Below are 19,222 nucleotides of genomic sequence, written 5' to 3'. Positions count from 1 at the left end.
GAGGAACACTGCCTATTGTCTGGATATAGTGGCGCTGGGTGGACTCGTTTTCCCTGTGAAACGTGATGTATCTCCCAGGATCTCAAAATGATCTGTTATCTAACAACCAGCAGGTCACAAGGCAGGTATATGACCCATAAATAGTTACTTTCCCGCAGTCTAGCCATTAGGACATAAAAAGAGAAGCTAATTTCCTGGATAATTCCTCCAGCTTTCAAAGAAAACTGCAGAATGCAGATATGTTCAACCAATTCATTTACCTACAGCTGGTTGTGTTTCAATGTTTAAACAAAAATAATCACTTTTGCGCTTCACGAAAAGGCTCAGAAGAAAACAAGAACATAAAGAGGCCTTTTATTTCCGTACACTACAGTCAATAGAAACACCACGAAACACCTGTTAGAAGCTTTTCACAATATCACAGCACCCAAAAATAATACTATCAGAAAACTTCCAACCAGTGTAGGCTGTATCGGGAGTAACAAGAACGCGTCCAATGATACCAGGATGTAACGATGAAGATCAACATCAAAAGATCTTATCGTTCACTCGGCCTTCACGGTATTGAACCCAAAAGGGGTAATAATACTTTCAAATACTGATAAGCAGAAAATGTTGTCCAGAAAACCGAACCACTGACAAGTTACTTCGCCTGGTTATGATCATTCCGAAATGCCATTAGACATCTCAGCAAACTTTCTCATCACGTCGTTCACAAATACTGGCCAAAGATGACACCGCCAATCAGAAAATACTGCCGATCAGACTGGCGATGAAGCCTGCAGTGGCTGGGGCGACCGTCGTCGTGATGATTGAGGCTCCGTTCGGCGTCTGACGACCAAGAGCGATATCATACGACTTGAGAACAGCGCAGGCGAAAGGCTTCTCCCTGTTGAAACAGGCGTAGTACTCGGCAATGCTGCCAGGATTTCCTCCCCGGCAGAAGTCGACAAAGGCCCTGTCGACGACTTTGAACTGTTCCGGACCGATGGCGTTTCGGGTTGCCTCGTTGATCAGATCATAGTTGATCTCTCCGTTGGGTTGGACCTCTCCTGTAGCTTCGGCGTAGCAGAGGGACGTTTCGTTCAGCCTATCCAGCTGCTCCATGGTCTTCCTGTTGTTCTCCAGGGTGACATCGGGGATCTCCTGGCCTTGACTGAAGAGGATGTAATAGTGCGCTGCGCCCTGTAGGAAAGACATGTCCAGTTTCTTGTTTCTCGCACATGCTTCCCATTTCATCCCCAATTCGTCGGCATACTTGAGACCAACGTCAAAGCAGGGCCCTTCAGCCAAATCGGCGACGGCTTCCACAAGTTCCTTGGCGTTCTCTGGGTCAACGACCTCCACATAGGTCGTCATGTTCTTCCGGTTACATTCAGAAAGAAGCAGTTGGTGCCAGCAGGCCAGCACGAAGGCCCCTTCCTTGTCCGCGGGCACCTGGTCCAGAACCATCGAGTAACACCTGGTCAGGCTGCCCTTCTGTCTCGTCGTCCATTCTTTATCCTTGCTCAGCTTGTCAACGTAGGTCTCGCCAGCAGCTTGGTCGTAGCCTTGATCACTGGAGATTTCGTAACTGGAACGAAACAATTCACATTAGCGAGAGTTGGTGGATAGAAAATATCAATTACGTATTTCATAAGCTAGCTAATATTGCCTTAGATCGTTGTAGGTAGTTTGAACAGCGGTAAAAGGCGAAAGCAGACCCTCCCCTCTACATCATCTCCACTCAACCACAAAAAAAAAACTAAAGATAAGTCCGTGCGTAGTGCGTACCCAACTATAAATCTGATGATCGGTATCTTCTGGACCCTCTGGAGACTGGAAAGCTGGTTATTGATATACATGCATTATCACTATTAAAGGGACTATCCCACCTTTAACATGGGGTTTGAGTTGAGATAGCCAAGTTTGCGGCGAGGTTCAGAAACCACTATCTATCTAGGTTGCAACCCCCGCGGCCTCTTGGTGTTGAAGAAATATGTTCCCTTCATTTGAAAATGGGCCTTGTACAAGGCCCTATCTTCAACATGGAGCGACCGTTAGTGTGACGTCACCTCGTTTAGTCATTCTGATTTAAATGGGTTTGTTCGTTGAAAAATCGCTTAAAACTTGGTCTGAACTTTGTTGTGGTGCCTACAGAGTAAAAAGAATCAGCTTTATGACAGTAATGTGGCCTGGGGAAGGAGGTAATTTTGGGCTGTGACGTCACATATTTGAAAGTTTGTGTTTGGAATATGGGAAGCCTAAGATGTTTAATGAAAAATAAATGCCAGATCCGTGTTCCTGGTCATCCAATCTATAAAGTCGGGCACAATTTAACTGGTTTTAACAACATTTTAGAAGGTGGGATAGTCCCTTTAAAGTGGAGTATCGTAATGAGTAACGTTAAGCGGTGAGAACGGATAACCCCCAGACATTTGAGCTGTCCCGCCTCACACCTTTCACGACCATTCCCGACTGGCCCATCTCGACCCGACCCAGGGACGTAGCCAAGGGGGGGGCGGAGGGGGCGCCCGCCCCTCCCTTGGGGTTTTCAGGAGGCCCCCCGAAAGGATTCAGGCCAACGTGGGCCGAAGGCCCACGTTGGCCTGAATCCTTTCGGCCTGAATCCAACGTGGGCCGAAGGCCCACGTTGGCCAAAATCACGTCGGAGGCGAACGAAATTCACGCGGGAATCTAAAAAATGACGTCAGAACAATCAGGGCCCTCTGACCAGCCTGACAAGTGACAGCTAGGGCCCTTCTCATCTCCTGTGAATAACCACTAGTGTCTGTGTCTGACCGCTAGGGCCCCTCTGACTCCTCAGTAGACAGGAGGCCCTCTGTGGGTAGGAGGCCCTCTGTAGAGAGGACGCCCCCTTAGAGAGGAGACCCCCTGTAGAGAGGAGGCCCTCTGCAAAAAGGAGGCCCTCTGTAAAAAAGAGGCACTCTGTAAAAAGGAGGCCCTCTGTAAAAAAGGAGGCCCTCTGTAGAGAGCAGGCCCTCTGTAAAGAGGAAACCGTCTGAAATCAGAAGGCCCTTTGAAGAGAGGAGGCCCTCTGTAGAGAGGAGATCGTCTGAAGAGAGGAGGCCCTCTGTAGAGGAGGATTCCCTCAGTAGAAAGGAGGTCCTCTGTGGGTAGGAGGCCCTCTGTAGAGTGAAGGCCCTCTGAAGAGAGGAGGCCCTTTGCAGAGATGAGGTCCTCTGTATAGAGGAGGTCCTGTGTAGAGACGAGACTCTGAAGAGAGGAGGCCCTACATAGATAGGAAGCCCTCTGTAGAGAGGAGGTCCCTGTAGAGACTAGAGAGGAGGCCCTCTGTAGAGAGGATACCCTTTGTAAAGGAGGCCCTCTGGAGAGAGAGAGAGAGAGAGACACCCTCAGCAGAGAGGAGGCCCTCTGTAGATAAGAGGCAATCTGTAGAGAGGAAGCCCTCTGTAGATAAGAGGCCCTCTGTGGGCAGGAGGCCCCCGGTAGTCAAAGACAGCGTCGTATATTAAGTACGTAGAGTGGAGGCCCACTGTGAGCAAATTACCTTCTGGCTTCTGGTCCCTGCTACTCTCTATAGAGAGTTATCAGTTCTCACTATAGTGAAAACTAAGAACTCAGGAAACTGTACAGAATAGACTCTCAACCGCGTCGCCGCCCACTGTAGGAAGGGACAGGGGAGGAGGTCCTCTGTAAACAGAAGGCCCTATTCTATGTAGACAAATTATTTGTATAAATGCGCTCAGAGAAATCATGCCGGGTGCCGTCAACGGTTTTGCCGTCAACGGTTTTACCTGCAGTGGCCGCAAAAACTGCCAAAATGGCCGATATTTTCGGAAACCAGTTTTCGGCGATAACTTTCGTCTCAAAATTTGCACGAACTTCCCTTTACCAGCATCGTGTTCCTCTCGTCCAGACGTGTGGAATGAACTATGAATTGACCTTGAAAGGTCAACTTGAAAATTTGGCCTCAGGTCAAGGTCATGACCTGACCGATAAGGGCTAAGATCCATATCAGTCCATCCGTATCGTCGAGCCAAACACAACTAAGGTGTATTCATCGCTCTAGCATACCTCTATCAAAAGTTATTCGCGAAAAACAGTCAGATACCATTCGTGACCTGAGATGACCTCAGGGTTATAGAAAGGGTCACGGGTGCCATTTTCATGTTCAATGTGTCAAATATACTAGTAATTCAGTGTTTTAGAGTGTTTATAATGACTTCCGTCTAAAAAGGCGACTTTCAATTTAAGGTCGCAAAATTGACCTGACCTTATGTCATCGATATCAAAATTCCAAGACATACATTTTTTGCATTTTGTCGCTCTTGTGCATTTGCATCTCTGAAAGTTTCAAAGCGTTTGGTCACTCCGTGTACATACCTTTGGCAGACATTAAAACTTTTTATGTAGTGAGGTCATTTGACCTGACCTGGTGACCTGACCTTAAGTGACCAGGGTCTGAAATTTTCACAACATGTGTAGAAATGATGTAGGATAAAGTGTGCCGCGTCGCCGTTTTTGAGATATTCACGGAAAACTGCAGGGGGGTGTTTAACACCCCCCGGCAGGACGCGGGTTAATGCATGAACACAGCAGCCCATTTCTGTAATATATACCTGTGGCTGTGTTGGTATTTTTACGATGGATGCAATTACCCAAACCATTTAATAGACCGTGGTGATATTCCCATAGCCATGCTTCGCACAACTCATAATTATACCTATCCATCGATTGTTTGTTTCATCTACGGCGTAAATGAAGCAAACCACCTGGACCTAGGAAAATTTACTAACGAAACCATGTTTTACTTGCAGCAAGTAAACGTGGCATCATTCACACAGAAAGAATTGATAACCGTATAGTTTCAATCTTGCAGACGTCAGTAAGGTCAGAATCGTGACAAGCCTATTGGAAAATATAGGTAATGAACTGTGTCCTGCTTCGAGAAAACGAGTCAAAACCACCCAATTCTTTCTGAATTACGTCAGATTATCTGATCTGTAAGCACCCAGGTGGCATTTACTGACAGGAGCACCGGGAAGGATCATCTGAGGTGAGGTGAGGTCATCAACAGTTTTTAGCCAATAAATCACGACATGATGGGGCTAAACAGTTGTTAGTGTACCAAACCGTTCGCCAGGTCATGACGCGTCGATTGGTACCCAGCGTGACTTTCCTAGGTTAGATTTTGAAATTGACCTATCTATGTAGGTCGTTATAAACCATGTTATTTGTTATGACCTCTGGCGACCTCAATATTGACCTGACCCAAAAAAAGTTGTTTACAAAAGTTGTAAGTCGTTCAACGAACTATCAAACGCCCTTGCCGTTTGTCGCTACGATTCGTGCTTTTCGAGTTCTGACGGGGGCCAGAAAAGGCCCCCGCCCGATTCAGAGTCTTTCAGAGCCCGCCCGGAATACGGTTAAGCGCTTGAACGATATATGATAATACACCAAGTGTTACTCTGACCGTCATCCAGTATCCTCCCATTCCTCGCAGATCCTCCCCCTCCTGCTGCGGTCCGGCCGCCGCCAGCGCCCGAGTTTTTTTTTTTGCCCGTTATCATGCCACTCGGAGACTTGTGATATGCGTATGTTTCTTACCGCTGCAGCCTGCAGCGGTAAGAATAAAGAAACATACCAGTGCGCTTGCCATATGAAAGCTGAACAAAAGTGAATGCATTATGTTGTATATGTAATTGTGTAGGCATGAGACCCTCTGTAGAAAGGAGGCCCCTTTAGGGAGGAGGCCCTTGTAGAAAGGAGGCCCCCGGGATTCCTCCGCCCCTCCCTTGGCCAAATCCTAGCTACGTGCCTGACCCGACCTCACATTGAGGCGATACAGAGAAGTTCCATGGTGTGATCATTATGATCGTTACAGTCGATGCTGGTGAGAGAGACGATATCAGACGGTACACATCTGCCTCCCAGGAGACGAGAGAACTGGTCCTCCACAACAGAGCCTGCGGGCGAAATCAAAACTCAGCAAATCATCTGGGGAACAGTTACAGGTCGGAAGTCAACATCGAGAAAATGTAACGTTCACGATATTGGATGCGATGTCATAGCTACACATTACTCAATTTTTCCATTACCATTTTTCATATGCCACAACCCTGTTTTTGGTAGAACCGACGGTCGCGTATGGCAGCTGCTGTGCCGGTGACTCATGCAGGGTTCGATCGAACAATACAGAGATAAGATAGGTCCATGACTGGCAATCTCTTTTGTCTGGGAGCCGTCCAACAGGGGAGTGGTGTGCATGGGCGAAGGAAGAGCAGGATCCAATCCAGCGGACGGAAGCACGGCAGTACCTATGTTTTTTACGCCTAAAGCTAACAGTAAACGCAGCCAACAAGAGGATACAGTTATCACACATGTTCATGGGGAGGGGTCGACACTGTTCAGAAAACATTATTATTCAGATTTTGCCATGCTATCACTACCCTCCAAAAAATCGCCGATATCGATTCGCTCTGTGCGGTACACAAACTCAAGCTGCAGGTACGGCCCTCCCTGAGGTATTAAGTGGTTGGTTGCCATCATCATAATAGGTAATCGATCTGCATTGACGAATACGTCTAATGGATGTTGAAACCATTGCCGAAGTGTGTGCACGAACCGTCTTCTCATTTCTATTGAGTCATTTTACAGGAGTGTCTCTGTCATTCGAAGTTATTGCACCAAAAACACATAGGCTAACCAACCACTCTTTTGCTGGACGGCCGTACCTCTTTTACCTGTCGATGGCCCAGCTCTGTTTAGTCTGTGCCCCGGCGGCTATTTCTGTCCTCACCCTGTGCTGAGGAGCCCGAGCCGACTGGCCCGAGAAGTTGGAAAAGGACGTCGAGATAAAGAACGTCGGAAAGGACGCCGACTACAACCGCAAACGGCGGGTCTCAACTCTCGTAGCATATGACATCGAGCGAGGGACGCTTCCGCTTAGACAGAAGATAAGGGACAAGAGATGGCGATTATATGAAGCGAACATTTACCGTAAATATGGTGCGATACGACGAGAGCATTTTATTTTCAGGACATTGAAACGATGAGAGGCAATCCATGGAATAATTATGAGCGCGTATGAATAAATTTAGGTACTTTGGCCTCACACACAAACGTCACTTCTACATTTACATACTAAACAATGACCTAAACCAACCCCCCAAATTTTCAGCACAGCTCAGAAAAACAGCTCACCTGTTCCAATTTGAACCACAGCTGCAACCACCACTGCAACGAGCAGAAAGCCCAATCCGCCGCCTCTGTTCATAGCTTCGTCTGCTAGCACGACCGGTGAGTAGCCTACCTACAACCGACGAGGCTGGCGACCGACTGTGTGACCCCTCCAGCTAGCCGCCCCAATGCCTACGTCATCCTCCCATCTGCAGCCGTGTGGAGGCGGCGGGGAGGGGCGGGGCTGACCTTGGGCGACCTGGAAAACACATCGGCAATGGCGATGCCAGCGCCGAGGGGAAGGGAGGTCGCTTCCGTATGTTGAATACCTACCTGTGAGGTGGTTTTGCTCGTTATGAAAAGCCTAGAAGCGCTAGGATTTAGTCGGATAAATGCAGAGTGAAACTTAGGCGTGGTTTACACTGGTAATGATATTTAACTCAAGTAGGAACAAATCATTAACCCGCGCCCCGTTGGGCTCTGCCGAGCAACGCGCCCGGTTGGGGGGGGGGCATTTTGCCCCCCCCCCCCCTAAGATCTCGAGAACCACGCAACATAGCGACAAGCGGTAAACGGCGTTGGATAGCCCCAACGGGGAACTACCTTGTGACCCAATTTTATTGACCTAGGTCAAACCGATGACGTCACAGGTCAGGTCAAAGGTCCAATTTTCACCGTTTACAGGCATTTCAAGAAATGCGTTGTAAAATCGAGTAAAATGCATTTCATTGAAAATCATCGATGGGGAAATGTTCTTCAAACACATATTTTGCTATTTGAGGTCACTGATACCAGGTCAGGTCACAGAGGTCAGGTCACGGGGGGGTCACAATATGAAAGTGTCGTGTGATACATGTTTTATGGTCCATTTTACATGACAAATGCGATTATGTGGGTCAGGCAGCCTTTGAGGCCAGCTTAGGTCACGTTTTGGTCAAGGTCAGGTCAAGGTCAGGTCAAGGTCAGGTCAAATTAGGTCAAATTTCAAAGTTAATATTTTTGCATAAAATGGGTATCGAATCGATGCAGCTCGTCACGGGGAGTTCAATGGTGGTCTTTGTTTTTCTGTACGTGGTCTAGAATCGCTAAAAATTGAGTTAAAAAATTTGACGTCATCATTTTTGAACAGTTCTTTCGCTATAACTTGGCAAAAAAACGAGATATCGATCTGAAATTTGGTATGTATATAGAAGAGCGCTGGGACTATCACATATATTCCGTTTTTTTCGAAATTCGGAAATATTTTGGATTTTTCAAAAGTTTTTCTAAAAAAATCAATTTTTTGAATTTTTTTTGGTCAAAAACCAAAAATTTTGAAAATCCGAGATAGCAGTTTTGTAGCGCCGCTTTTTGTCTACTAGACCATATAAAGAACTTTGAAATTGCTTGATAACTGTAGATTTGGTGAGCGTTTCAAGATTGCATGTTTTTTGCTCATTTTTGCTCGAACATGACCTCAGTTTGACCTCAATAACTCCTGACCTAAGTTGACCTAAGACTTGAAATTTGGTGTGAAGGTGTCAAATTGATGGCCGGGAAGGTACTGAAAATTTGGCGGCGCTGCGCGCCGCCGTTTTCTTGCTATTCAGGAAAAACCACAGGGGGGCCAAAATGCCCCCCCCCCAACGGGGCGAGGGTTAAGCATCTCCTACTTGTTCCTCGTGATGCCTTTGTTGTGAAAACATGACCTCAAAACATTTTTGCTTGTTTGTTTTGTTGGGTTAGGCCCTTTCGGTCCAATGGGACCATTTCAAAGCCGGGAGGATGATAGGATATAGGGGGAGACATTGGTCTGGACAGGCACCCTAGTGAGTCGCCGGGGCTGAGCCCGTCCAGAGGACAGGCCAACCAGCTCCAAGGCACTCACTGCACCCGGCTACGGGGTGCGCTCCCTCGGGAGCAGCGGTGCCGCTCCAAAGGAGCAGCCCGCGTGAGATAAAGTTGCCTGTCCAGCCCGGAGGGGGGTTGCGACGTGGAGGAGAAGGATTTCAGCATCCTGAGGATAGAAGCACGGAATGGTGACCTCAAAACAATGAGCATGTGCTTATTGTGCAAGACTTCAATCGCACTCTTCCCAGAACTGCTGTCTTTTTCAATACACTCACGTTCCCCATGTTATGCTTAGAACAGTGATTTAGCATTTGTTTTACAAGGAAGAGTGACGAAGTTCTATCTCTATCGAAATCGGTCAGTCACGGTGCAGCCATCTACCATAATGACGAGGCTGAATGGGTCGAACTCCTCGCATGAATATTTCGAGGTATCACGTTGTGGCTTGTGACGTTAGCGATTTCAGACGCAGCTATATTGAGTTCAGCCTTTATTATTAATTCATAAATGAGCGCGAACGCGAAGCAGCTTGGAGATATGGGGTTTTATCACTCAATTTCTGCGGCTGAGACTTCGTGCCAAGGTCTTGATGATGAATATCTCGCTTTGGAATTGCTTCAGCACTCGTATATCAGAACTACCCGTTCCCTCCATTTCCCAATATCTTCTTGCTGACCTCGCGGTTACATTCGATTTACCGGAACTATTAAAGTAAAATCATATGTAAACGATGTGATATTTTCCACATGCCAGTAGCTATTTGGTAATTGATACGAAGGCATTGTGGACGCTTTAAATTGTTTGTTGCAACATAACTCCAGACCCATTGCGCGTCAAGCAAGAGACTTCCTATCAAGTCGTCGGTGATCTCTAAAGATATCACCAGAAAATTGATACGAACCATAATGTGAAACTTTTTTATTTTAACTTTTTGTCGTTGTACATAACGTCCATTTCACACACAAAAAGGTCATTTGTAATGCCAACAGTACGGGCGCACGAGAAAACTGACCATTCTCATCCGCAATTGCAGACACTAATCATTGCAGTACACTACCAAAACATGCTGTCACTTTCAACACGCAGCACCGCGAAGGCCGACCGAGCTTGGCCACGGGTCCAAGTACCGAGCCTTGAGCGACCCTCGGCGAGAAGATGTGGTATTTAGGTGTGCGTCGACTCTCTCAATTTCCGCCCAGGAGACGGGACAACGCTGTGTCATAGTCTCCAGTGGATTTCAGCTGAAAATGAGAGCACCGTCATTCAACAACTTAACTTTGCAGTTGATCAGGACTCAGGGAACTACAGATGGAAAATGAGTAGGGTCACTCTTCCAGCAGATGTGATATAGTGATAGTTGAATGCATGTTAGTTATGGGTGCAGACTGCAGACCAATAACCTAGTGTTTGCGCTTTCGCTCCATAGCTTCATAATTATCATCAAATCATCTACAACATTAGATATGCAGTATACATGTGATAATCTAGGCTCTCGATCCATAAGAATTGTGGATTCTTTTCAGTTTCATCCTATTCCAAACCCAGTGAGCAAAAGTCTTCTCTTTTCTTTCTCAATCAGCTTCTCGCCGTCCCTCTCTCTTCCCTCTCCCTTTCAGTTCTTCCCCTCCTTCCGTCGTCATTCTGTCTCCCTTCCTCTCTTCCCACTCTCATTCCCACTCCATCTCTCTTTCCCGCTCTGCTTCCCTCTCCATCCTGTCCACCTCCATCCCGCCCTTTCTCTCCCTCTTTCCCTCTCCACCTATCTTTCCTTCTCCTCTCCCTCTCCCTCTAACCTCACCTGAACATCATCGATCAACTTCCTGTCGTACAGAGTGTAGTACTCATCGGAAATAGTTCCCAGATCGATTTCAGCACGAGAGACAATCAGACGGATGAGTGAGGAGTCGTCCTTGGAGAGCGGTCCGCGACCCCAGAGAGCATCGTGCAGACGTAGAGCCAGGAACCGCGGCAGGTTGCGGGTCACCTCGACTGGAACGAAATGGGGTGGTTACGGAAGTCAGCGTGTGGTTGAGTAGTGCAGATCTTTGCGAGTTAAGTATAAATATGCATGTTTAGCAGCAAATGATGACGGCGGCATGGTTCGACATAGTCCTACTCAAATGGTCTTGGTCATTGGTGATCATGGCAAACTAATGGCTCCTCACTTATCTTGGATAAGCCCAGCCTCTGGGTTCTACTTCTTAGTGCAATATCACTTACGCCCTGATGATTGGGCATGATGTTTTACCAATGACCCAAAGATCACCTCTCGCTGTAAGAGATCAGTCTTCTCACCAAACCCACAAAGCCTTCTCACCGATGGCCAGGGTAGCGTCCTCCACATGTCGGCTGAACTCATCCTCCAGCGCCTCGGCGAAGGACTCGCGGGCCAGCTGCTCGTACTCGGAGAAAATGAGCGCCAGCTGGGCATAGTTCTCGTGTGTCAGATAATACTTGAACGTCTCCTCTTCGGTGCCGAGACGACCCTCTCCTGCGGCGACAGAAACACGCTGTTAGGTAACCAGTTAGGTCTCCCGGCCTAGGAGCCGAACCATGCTAGTAGCAACTTAAAGTTTTGATTCAAAGCTGCAGTTAGTTGCACACTTCTAAAGGACTAGATCGAGGCCAGCGCTTCTAAACATCTTAAAATTATGTAAGCATGACATCATACCAGCCATGAAACCAGCCTGGTAGAACAACCGCCTATATTGACCGGGTGGTGCGAGTACGGCCGCCTTATCATTTGGTATGAGCGCCAACATCAACCAGACATGTTAAGTTATCGACCTTTTCACTAGCCCGCTTAGTACAAATACGACCCCTACACAGGCGCGTAACCACGAGTCTGAAGTTACTGGGGACCACATGGAGGACCGCAAAGACCAAATATTATATTTCAGGATCTATCGTTGGCCGTTGCCCGATTGGGGGTATGGGGTGGGGGGTTGACCACACCCAGTTTTAATTTTTGCGCGTGTAAGGAAAAACCGCGGTGCGCACCACCGCGATGCTTAGATGTATAGCTTATGATACCTTAATTTCGCATCGTGTGTGAAAATTTTGACCCCAGGTCACATAAGGTCAGGTCACCAGGTCAAGTAAAGTAACCATGCCTCTAAAAACTTTGTGACTCTGTCATTCCTACAGTTTACATACCAGAAGTTTGAAACTCGGGCTTTTGCATGAGAAAGTCAGTATGAACAATTCGTATATCTCAAAGTCACATCGGTGACCTAATATCAGGTCAATTTTGCGACCTCTCCATTATAAGTCAATGGGGGAAAACTGAAATGTTCTTCTTTTGGCCGAAAACAAATTCAAACACCGTGAAACAATAGGCAAACATGACACACTGAACCGGAAAATTGCACCTGTGACTCTTTCTACCTATGTCCCTGAGGTCATCTCAGGTCATGAAATATCTACAACAGTGTTTTACCATTACCTACTTTAGGTAGAAACATACTAGAGCGCTGAAAACACCATGAATGTGTTCAGCTCAGCAATACGAATCGAATGACATGCAACATGACCTTTTCCGTGACCTTGACATGAGGTCAAATTTTCAGGTTGACCTTTTCAGGTCAACTTATAGTTCATTCGACGCGTCTCGACGAGACAAACGCGATGCCGGTAAAATCAGCGTCATACAAGCTTGGAGTCAAAAGTTATGATACAAAAACCGTTTCCGCAAAAACGCCATTTTTTGATAGTTTTTGCCTCTGGAGTCTGGAGGCTAAACCGTTGACATTATGTCAAATCTGAGAACATTTTTCAGAAAGACCTTTAAAAGAGCTATCGAATGCGATTTCCCACAGCACTGCAGCTCTATTGGTTCCCGACTTATGCGCCGATGTGTGAAAAGTTGCCAAAATCGGGAACAAAAGTTCGTAAAAATTTACCTTTGGTGACCTCCAGTGACCTCAGCGATGACCTGATCAAAAATGTCCTAGATAATTCTGAAAGATCCTGTAGCGAGCTATATTTTGCTTTTTACTGCGTCTTTCTAGCTCGCTTACTTTCCGAGATAATCTGGTGTGACCAAAAAGGCCCCCACCATGGCGAAGTTGGCTAAGAGGCCCACCCGGGCGCGGGCTAAACAAAACATCCATAGTTTTGTCTTCCGTTGACTACATATTACTCTTCACGTCGATTTAGAGACAATATTTGGCTATTTAAGCAAATTGAGGAGGTCCTGGGTTCTATGGGGACGGTCCCCAGTAACCCACAAGTTACTGGGGACTGGTCCCCAGTGTCCCCAGTGGTGGTTACGCGCCTGCCCCTACACTAACATCTTGGTACTTATGCGACCCCTATACTAGCCAGCCTGGTATGATTACCACCCCTATACTAACCGGCCTGGTAGAGAGCAGCAGCCTGTTCGGCAGCCAGAGTCTTGCTGACACGGAAGCTGTTGTCGCGGGATCCGTTCACCAGAGCCACGAGGATGTCCTCCAGGTCTCCGCTGAAGTCGTCCTTGATGTCAGCGATCAGATCCGGATTGCCAGACACTGGCGGGGAGAGGATTCACGTTACATCTGGTTCTGGTACAAAGAGGCGTGGAATGTTGTAACACGAAATGCGACTAGCCGGTATCGGAGCTAAGAAATAACGCCTGATCTACTGGACATTGGTTGTTATTCAGTTGGCTATCTGTAATCGCCTTCCTAGTTTTTTTTTCCTTACATCTGTCTCTGTGTCTTTTTATCTTTGTCCCTGCCTTGTCTCTCGCTCTCTGCCTTTTTCTCTCAACCTCACTCTCCTATTCTTTCCTTCCCTTTTCTCTCCTCTCCTCTCCTCTCCTCTCCTCTCCTCTCCTCTCCTCTCCTCTCCTCTCCTCTCCCCCCCCCCCCACCCATCTCCTCCCCAGTCCATGTAAACTGAGCTCGTCTTCACGTGCATACTCACGTCGGCTGTAGTGTCGGCGGATGATCTGAATCTCCTCGCTGGTGCTGCTGATCAGAGTCTCCAGCACGGTGTCCTCGTCCGTTCCAGCGCGGTGCATGGCGTCACGCAGCTCCTCAGCGAGGTACTCGTAGTAGCCGGCGTTACGTACCAGGGCTACCATCAGGTCGTCAAAGTGGCCGCGAGTTGTCGACGAGATGGCATCGGCCAGGTTCTGAAACGGGCGTGATAAGTCAGTCAGGGCTAAGGTGGGACGTTTGAATGATGTGCGAAATGAAAACATATGTATGTTAAAGCTGTTTGTGACTTGTACTGCACGCTAATGGCCCCTATTTAAAGTTGCTCTAAACATCGACTGCATGCCGATGCAAAGGAAAGATATTATTTCATATTCTCTCTAGAGAAAACATGCGATCAGGAAATCAAGATTACACCATTTTTCTTCATCTGATTTTGGGTGGAAAACATGGAAATTTATATCACTATGCAAAATGCATTCTACCGCTAAACTGGTGCAGAAATACCCAAAGAAAGATGCCATTTTTTATTAAAATGCAGACAGGAAGGTATAAAGGATACCTTTTAAATTCTCGTCCTAGCGGATATAAGGTATCTACTACGAGATGAAGCACTATTTTCTCACCCGGCCGGACTTCCGGTAGTAGGCCTGCGCGATGAGGTAGCGCTGCTCGAAGGTGCGTCGGGTCAGAATGTCGATCAAGACCGAATCGGTGGCGTCCCAGCGGCCGATCGCCTTGCTGAAACGGAAACGGGATGTCAGCTTACTACTGAAAACTTGGTATTTGGGTAGGTCGTTTGATGCAATTACCTGTTTTTACTTGATGCCACTAGATTCATTTTTCAGTATCTTATTTACACGCAAAACAAATAATAAATGCATTTGAAAGTCGCAGCGTTCACGTTTATACTATCGTCTATCGTTACGTCTGTTTTCTTTCCACTATCACCAGCGAAACAGGCACTGGGCGTCCCGCTGGAATTTGTACTCGGTTTCTAAAATGTCCTCGCGTTTACCATTTGACAATCTACCGCGTCGGACACACTCACACACAAACTTGTATACGCAAAGCCCGACCAGGAGGGGGATCAGGACAGATGGCGGTTGGCGATGGCGAGGAAACGGAAGACAGAGGGCAGAGAGCAGATAATGGAGGACAGAAGGAGACAGTGGAGTAAAATGGAGGACGTAAAGCGGAGGACACAGGACGGTTTGGAGGGCAGATAACAGATGACAGAGGGCGTTGCCGGGTGCCTGCGACCCATCTTCACTACCACGCTCGGTGGCAGATCTATCAGCCTGAATAAACAGCTTCCAGCCCTCAGACTCAGCAGGTCCCGTGGGATTCGGAGAGCCCACAAGGGCGCTGGATTCTCCAGATCCCGGCGGTTCAAACAAACAAGACGAGTGATAACACCAGGCTTCACCGCTCGCCGCGAAGACACCGTCTAACGTCTCGAAAGACGGGTCACGCCAACATTTATAAAAGTGATTTGTCCCACATATAGTTCCTGACGCATTGAGTCATAAATGTACCGTCGCTTGACGCTGAAATGTCACGGCTGACTGTCTCAATGTAAGATGTCTAAGATTCTTGAATATAGATGCCTGCTTAAAATAAGCTTAAATAAGGAGACAATTTTTTAGCTATCAAGGCATCGAATGTCATGGCATGGTTTTGCAACAATCCAGCTATGCTTCATTGCTTCTACATGAAAAAAACTTACCTAATTCGTGTCTTCTTGAGTTAAATATAAGCAGACTTATGTAACTAAGCATAAGCTATCTTTCAAGTGCATGACAGTCTACAGGCTTGCTTGTACGATCATCCCTAAATCGCCATAGCTGATTTTTTTCCTCAAGGCAAAATCGGTTAACTAAACCCGGTGACCAATCTCCAGGCAACTCAAATTTTCACAGACGTAACCAAAAAAAGGTACCATTAAATAAATCCGAACCTGGTTTAAAATGCAAACAAGTAAAGGGAAGGTATTCAGTGTTAGAGCATGCCACGACGAGAAATAAAAGGTCGAATCCCGATCGGCGGCGCGTGCATCTGATGATTGGTATGTTTATTTCCCTAACTGATATGCCAGAGTATATCTTACTTTAGTTCGTCCGCATCCAGATCAGGGTCGAAGTTTTTGGCGGGCAGCAGGGTCGGTCTGCCGGTGATCTGAAACAGACCGAGGGAGACATTCAGTCAACAACGTAACCTTGGGATTATAACAGACTGGCACAGACGGAGGCACATATATACAAAGATTGACACACACTCGGATTTATACACTCGTGTAGATGTAAACTGTTTAGACACATACAGCGACACAGGCGAAGACAGAGCCAAGCGCAGGCACGCACACACGCATACCGACAAACACATGCCCACGATACCCACAGACGTAGGAAAAAAGGTCGATAAAAAGTAATCCGTCTGCCTACAGATGACCTTACGTCCGTTATGAAAAGTCAAACAATAGTGATACCGTCATCACATCTCGATAGCGTTGGCAACGACATTCTTGCCCCCAAGCGAAAATATCAATGGCCACCAACGCAGACCCTGCATTTCATTACTGAAGCTTCGGGAACCACACCTCGGTAATAAAGTGGCAAATGCTGACTCATTATTTTCACTTCTCATTAGCTCCCCCAGGCCCTAGCAACCGAAGTAGGATCAAGGATGTTTGCATTCAGGCTGTACCCTAGTCGAGTCAACCTTGGAAAACCCAGCTACGTTTGAACGCTGGCGTACATTGACTGAATTTGAATTCAAACTGCGAATGTTAGTTTAGCACACGAAGATGACTTCACGTTTATAATATCCGGGAGTTCATGGCTGCAACGTGAGCTGTGGGTTCATGGCCAAGGCCAGATGGGCGCAAATTATTCGTGATTTTACCGGTTCAGCGTGCATTTGGCGTACTATACAATGCCTGGATCTTTGTCGAATTACTTGACTTTTGGCTCAATAAAGGAAAATAATAATTGTTTCTTTATTGATAAGCCTCTAAACCAACATTATAGGGTCACATGACTGTTTGACGTTATCTATCCATAAACTGAATCGAACTACCCGTACTTAGATAAATAACGTAAAAGAAGCCCACGTTAAAAATATGCCGAAAAATTGTTTTGACACTAATCGCTAACAATACCTTTAACGCTTTAACTAATTGTCTGTCCATTCAGTGACAACAAATCAATATTCTAAGCGCATTATTCTTCTCTAATGCGCTCGTTAAACACTCGTACCTGCCGCGACCTCACGCAGGCCACGCTGAGTGGGTACGACTTGCAGAACTTCCACAGGTCGTAGTCGGGCCGTTCCGTGTCGGGTACGATGCCGCCGGCTCCAGTGCCCGATCCGCCCGTGGGGACCTGCGGGTTACTGCAGCACACCTGGAAATAACGTCGGGAGAATGGGAACTCAGTGCGGGAAATGGGCAAATGCGGCGGTCGAAGGGGGACCCTGAAGCTGACGTAATACCGGTTAGACATTGAGGTTGTCATTAAGGTGAATTTTTATTAATGCTTATTTTCTAACAAAACCCATGTACCTATCACGGCTATGCAACTTACTATTGACGACATCGACGCATAAATTTACCCAAAATAAATCATGTATCGATTGGCCGAATATAAATCAGTCTGTCACAAATGATGCCGCAAATTCTGTCACAGGAAACGTCAGAAGGATCCCCGAGCTACATCGCAGGGCATCAATGCCTGAGCCAAAGGATATCAAGTTGTATACTCATGGATTAGGAAGCCACTTACCTCATCCGACCGGCAGGCGACCTGGCCGAGCCTCAGAGGCTGAACATCCCTCTCGCTGCAATACTGACGACTCGTGCAGTTGCACGCAGGAACCAGAGGCGCAGTCGGCTCAGCCGAGCGCGGCAGAGAACAACACTGTTCATTGTCGTTGTTGCAACGACCAGTGGAGGAAACCTGACGTAGGTCGACCTGGTTGGCAATCTCCTTCGAAAGAACTCCTCCGTCGCATAGGTAAAAAGCGACGCAGACACACTCTCCAGCTCCGACGGAAGGCTTGGAGCCGCCGCTGAAGAGCTCGCTGATGCCGTCCTTGATGGTTGTCATCACACTCTTGTCCACGCCGGGCTTGGCCTCGATTTTCTTGATGGTCTGTTCATCGTTACAGCAGATGTTGAAGTCGGTGCACTTGTCACGAGGGCCGAACCTGCAAGTGAGGTGAGATGAGGGGAACAAGAAGCCATTATTAATGATTATTGTTTGAGAAGGGCATGCGTAAATTGGCCACCAGGGCAGATAGACATAAATTGTTCGCAGGGTGAATGAGACAAAAAAAAATCAGTGATACTGGACTAGAGAAGACACAAGAACGACGCAAATTGTTCGAAAGGATGGGAGCCGGGACGGGAACATGCACCGGTCACAGCAGAATAAGAGACGGACACGGACCGATCAGGGTCGCCGTGGTATTCAATGCATAGTAGTTTGATATTCTCAAAATGCACCCTGAAAGTTAAGCAGATAAATAAAACCCTAGATTGAGCAATGAGCATTTCAATGAACATTCAATTATCGATAAAAAATGGCTCATGAAATTGGAACTCATAACCTATAAGGCTAAGCACTCCGTCGTCAGTCGTTACCCGGGGTTGAGTAGCCCGAACGCTCGTTAGTCGTTACCTGGAGTTGTGCGGTCGGGTTAGTCATTTGTCGTTACCTGAGGTAGAGCAGTCAATCGGGAGTGCCGTTTACCTGGGGTTAAGCAGACCGGCGCCATCGGTGATGAGCTGGCCATCCTCGCAGTTATAAAACGGCACACAGAGGCAGGTATTGTTGAGAGCCGGCACTCCACGAGGAACGCGGCCGGCCGAGGCCACGCAGAGGAGCGCCGCGAACAGCAGCAGCGGACGATACATGGTGGAGACGGGCAGCCGCCGACGGCCGACGCCAGTTTATATACCAGTGGGGGAGGAGGGGGAGGAGCATACCAGCCGCCGGGCACAGCGACGGCGGTGGGAGGACGGGGGGGGGGGGGGGGTTACGGGCGAGACGTCGGACCAGCGCTGTGTAGATACCGTGTGCTGTGTACATACACACTACACAGTGAATCAGCCAGGCGTTGATTTCAACTTACAATTAAAATCAGTGACTTGAAGTTCCTAACAACTAAAATATTTCTTCGACTAAAGCTGTTTCTAATTTCTTGTATTTTTTCAATAACAACTGCCTTCGTACCATTGAATTTCCTTGCCCGCTCGGCGCTCCTTCTGAATTTAGGTAGATATATTGTGATTTCCCCCGCTTTTCAACTAATCCGAAAAAAACGAT

At 47.4% G+C, this 19,222-nt stretch overlaps 2 protein-coding genes across 2 annotated transcripts; both read right to left on the bottom strand.

Annotated features, from left to right (window-relative positions):
* Nucleotides 1-342: 342 nt before the first annotated feature.
* Nucleotides 343-7,408, bottom strand: LOC122369655. Its single transcript, XM_043344561.1, has 3 exons — nt 7,168-7,408; nt 5,798-5,930; nt 343-1,573 (listed from the first exon to the last, which is right to left on the bottom strand). The coding sequence occupies exons 1-3, from the start codon at nt 7,238-7,240 to the stop codon at nt 745-747; spliced, it is 1,035 nt and encodes a 344-aa protein (XP_043200496.1). The 5' UTR covers nt 7,241-7,408; the 3' UTR covers nt 343-744.
* A 2,468-nt stretch (nt 7,409-9,876) lies between these two features.
* Nucleotides 9,877-18,827, bottom strand: LOC122369663 (annexin A3-like). Its single transcript, XM_043344569.1, has 10 exons — nt 18,647-18,827; nt 17,678-18,101; nt 17,153-17,299; nt 16,006-16,073; nt 14,522-14,636; nt 13,882-14,092; nt 13,329-13,484; nt 11,291-11,464; nt 10,772-10,962; nt 9,877-10,214 (listed from the first exon to the last, which is right to left on the bottom strand). Exons 1-10 carry the CDS (start codon nt 18,808-18,810, stop codon nt 10,158-10,160), a joined length of 1,707 nt encoding a protein of 568 aa, XP_043200504.1. The 5' UTR covers nt 18,811-18,827; the 3' UTR covers nt 9,877-10,157.
* Nucleotides 18,828-19,222: the final 395 nt, after the last annotated feature.

This window comes from Amphibalanus amphitrite, unplaced genomic scaffold (assembly GCF_019059575.1).
Source record: "Amphibalanus amphitrite isolate SeventyFive unplaced genomic scaffold, NRLGWU_Aamphi_draft 001059F_arrow, whole genome shotgun sequence".
Classification (NCBI taxonomy): domain Eukaryota; kingdom Metazoa; phylum Arthropoda; class Thecostraca; order Balanomorpha; family Balanidae; genus Amphibalanus; species Amphibalanus amphitrite.
This window is presented reverse-complemented; position numbering and strand designations above follow the sequence as displayed.

Coding starts and splice junctions, on each gene's coding strand:
- LOC122369663 (XM_043344569.1), bottom strand. CDS start 18,810: ATGTATCGTCCGCTGCTGCTGTTCGCGGCGCTCCTCTGCGTGGCCTCG. Junction 16,074..17,152: donor CCTGCGTGAGGTCGCGGCAG/GTACGAGTGTTT, acceptor GGTCTGTTTCAG/ATCACCGGCAGACCGACCCT. Junction 14,093..14,521: donor ACTACCGGAAGTCCGGCCGG/GTGAGAAAATAG, acceptor CGCCCGTTTCAG/AACCTGGCCGATGCCATCTC.
- LOC122369655 (XM_043344561.1), bottom strand. CDS start 7,240: ATGAACAGAGGCGGCGGATTGGGCTTTCTGCTCGTTGCAGTGGTGGTT. Junction 5,931..7,167: donor TGTGGTTCAAATTGGAACAG/GTGAGCTGTTTT, acceptor TTTCGCCCGCAG/GCTCTGTTGTGGAGGACCAG. Junction 1,574..5,797: donor CTTCTCTGTATCGCCTCAAT/GTGAGGTCGGGT, acceptor GTTTCGTTCCAG/TTACGAAATCTCCAGTGATC.